This window comes from Lethenteron reissneri, chromosome 69 (genome assembly GCF_015708825.2).
Source record: "Lethenteron reissneri isolate LAM-NWPU_2019-01 chromosome 69, ASM1570882v1, whole genome shotgun sequence".
Lineage (NCBI taxonomy): Eukaryota > Metazoa > Chordata > Hyperoartia > Petromyzontiformes > Petromyzontidae > Lethenteron > Lethenteron reissneri.
The window spans coordinates 4,850,194-4,853,700 of record NC_083847.1 but is presented as its reverse complement, the minus strand read 5'-3'; the positions used below and the strand labels follow the sequence as shown (position 1 = coordinate 4,853,700).

The 3,507-nt window shown below is 41.4% G+C and overlaps 1 protein-coding gene across 1 annotated transcript; it reads right to left on the bottom strand.

Moving 5' to 3' along the window:
- Window positions 1-2,270: 2,270 nt before the first annotated feature.
- LOC133360775 (odorant receptor 131-2-like) lies at window positions 2,271-3,233 on the bottom strand. The gene has a single exon (XM_061579639.1). It carries the CDS (start codon window positions 3,231-3,233, stop codon window positions 2,271-2,273), a length of 963 nt encoding a protein of 320 aa, XP_061435623.1.
- Window positions 3,234-3,507: the final 274 nt, after the last annotated feature.

The window sequence follows — 3,507 nt, the reverse complement described above, 5'->3', positions numbered from 1 at the left end:
CCTAATGAAGAAACCGCCCCTGTTCTCGAGTTACTAAATGCATACTAATTTACTATTCGCGACCCGCCGGACAGTTTGCGAGAGTTATAACGCGTCGTGCCTGTAGACCACCGACACCGTGGGAGATGCGCGCACAAATTTTGACAACTGTCTGCTGCGAAGATTGGCCACGTCGCCTCGGCTTCCCGCTTTGTCCTCGTGATAACAAACTGTGCGGCGTTGTTATCACACGCCTGCATCTCCAGTGGAGTCATCATCCTGAATTCCTCGCCATCACCACCACCTCCATTGTCGTCAAATTATCATCATCAAATGTCATGAAAAAAAACGCATTGCTTCGTATAATGTATTAATGATTGATTGTAGTATTTATTAAACGTTTAACATTGCCCCCCTATGTTCACTCGTACTAGTGTAATAAAGCACTTCCACGACGACTGTAGACTTGTGTCTTTTATTTAACAATGACTACACAGCTCCACACTCTTCCCGGATGGTTTTGCTCTCTCTCTCTCTTCTTGCCGTAATGCGTGCACTTCCTCGTCCACCGCTGGCTGGCAGATTCTGCATTCGCGAGCGTTGTCAAGTACGTAACCCCCTCGTGGGTAGAGAGGGGTTTCCTGATATTTATGTTCATCATTATTAAAGGTAATTTAGCACAATAATGCAACATATATATGTATTCATTCATATATTTGGACAGATTATATGTTTAAACGCAATATATGTGTATGCCCCCTAACGCTGCTTTTCCCATAAGCGTTCGATATTTTAATATTCACTGATTTTTATTGTATTGTATTTCAACATGAGCCGGGTACAGAGCACAAACCGCGATGTGGGGAGGGAGGGGTGGCACAGAAACTCCACGGACAGAAATCACAAAATTCTCCATTCTCCTGGGTTTTGAGGATGCGGATAAATTGGGCTCACTGCCCCACCTGGGTGGGGACTGCGAGCAGCTACGTATCGTAGACTATCGATTATCTGCGCTAATGACGGGGAGGACGACCGCAGATAATCCAAAATTGTGGATAATCCAAAAATATTAATATGCTGCGGATCTCTATGCCAAACGCCGCTAATCTAGGGATCCATAATGTTTAAGTTTCTCTGTCATCGCACAGTTTTGTAAATTAAAACTCGCAAAATAAATGATAGGATAAAAAATTAAGCGCAACTGACGATTACGTATTACTCTTTCGATTTATAATGAATACTAACGATCGATCGATGCGCGTGTTCACTGATAACACTTTCCTGCTCCTGCCCAGAAGACTCGGTCCACTAAGTGGATAGCAGAGCCACAGATAATTCTAATAAATCAAACTCTGCCTACTGTTGAAAATATATGCAACTACTCTACTGTAGAGGCGATCACTTAGATTTCGGATTAACCGGAGCAAATGTTTCGTTGGCTTAAGCACGTAACTTGTAATAAACATTTCCAAGAATAATAATGTATAACTGTTTTCATGTTATTAATTTGGGCTTCAGGTAAAATCCATGAGTTATGAACTTATGTAAAAATCTCAGGTGCGAAGTTAATCAGCAAATCGGAGAACCACATGCGGATAATCGAGTCTCCCGTATGTACGCACTTTTTTCAAAAGGCATCTACCGCACAAAGGGAGGTAAGCCTGGAAAGGCAATTTCACAATTATTTGTTCAGCCTAAGAACATCTCATTTTAAAAGTAATTTCTGGATTAAAAACGTATTTTTTTTTATTAAAAACTCATTTCTGTAGAACTGCTGTTTGTGTTTAGTTTGTTGTCCTTCCCCGCACCTCTGATTAGCGAGGCTGGTTATGTACAGTGTCAAATAAGTTCAGCATACATACATTTAAACGAAGACATTTGAACTAAATAGAAATGTTTAAGCATTCAAAGACACGAATGGTAAGATTGACATTCATCTTGTTGCATGCAGTTTAAAATGTACCCACCCTATTGTTGACTTAAAGCTTTCGTGACTGCAGGAATTCATATTCTTGGGTCTTTCGGTCAAATCACGTAGATAGGTTCAAAGAAAATAACAAAAAATAACAAAAAACTATGACGTTTTGATCGCAACACAAGCGGTCGTCTTCAATTTTCCTGAAGACAACCGCTTGTGTTGTGATCGAAACGTCGTAGTTTTTGAACCTATCTACGTGACTTTACCGAAAGACCCAAGACAAAGACAAATATTTAGGCATTTGAACGAAATGCAATTTTAAAAGCATTTAACTACACAAATGGTAAGATTTACGTTCATTTTTTTGCATGGTTTAAAATGCAGTCACCCTATTGTAGTGACAGGTGATCTTCTTCCTAAGACACTGCCTAAGTTTTTTGTCACGTATTCCATAAATTAAGGGAACAACAAACCTTGAGCTATAATAAAGAAATAAAAAATTACATAACCTTAAAATTATCACCACATTATAATCTGTTGTGATTATAGCGAAAAGGGTTTCAAATAATCTGTTACCAAGTGAACACAGATACAGAAACAACTGTAGGCCGTGTAATATCACAGTTTGCTTGGCTCGTTTCGCCTTAGACGCATCATCGGACGCCTTTCTAGCGGCCATCATTATATTGAAGTAAGTGAAGATCAACGCAATGATGCAGACTGTGAAAATTACGGCGTTTGGGAATTCTCTGAGCACGGCGATTGCCATGGGGTTGGGCATCAGGCTGTCGGTGAGATATGAAGAACAAGTCCGAGTGTTGTTCACAGTCACGCCGCTTGTGAAGACCAGAGTGCCGCACGCCAGCGGGAACACTGAAGCGACGGACCAAATTACGGCCAAGAACTGAAGCGTTTTGCGGTGGCTGAACCAGCGGGGGTGATGGAAGGGGTGGCAAATGGCCACGTATCGCTCCACGGACATGAGTGTGACGCACAAAACCCCACTCTGGTTCAGAATTGTGCTGATCATAGTGTGCACGTTGCATGACGTCAAACTTAAATTTGTTTGTAGCCAAATTAAAGTAGACATGATGGTGGAGGAAAGCAGGAAGAAGGTGTCGCACGCAATGAGATTGGCGAAGAGAATGTAGCGCGAGTTCTCCCTTAGCTTCATTTCGGTGAAAATCGTAACGGTGATAGAAAGAAATAAACACAGAGAAGGGGCCGTCATGAAGAGGTTGATCATCTGGAAGATAGTGTAAAAAATTTGGGTGACCACGGTACTGCTGTCGATCGTCGCGGTGTGATTCACCGTCGCGTTGGCAATTGGCATCATGAATCTCGGAATTAGGCACTTTTGCAGACACACTTAAATGTAACCAACCTTTAATGTATGGTATATTAATGTTATCGGGTTTTAATGCATCCTTAATGTGATACGGAGTGGAAGTGAATTACATAACCACTGTATAACATCTGTCCTGCAGGTTTCTATTATAAAAAGAGTTGTGCCAACAATTCTTACAGAGACCTAATTCTTCAAAGGTCAAGGCTCATTTAATGGGATGATCGGGCTTTTTCCACTGTGCAGCTCACCAGCTTTGGAACAA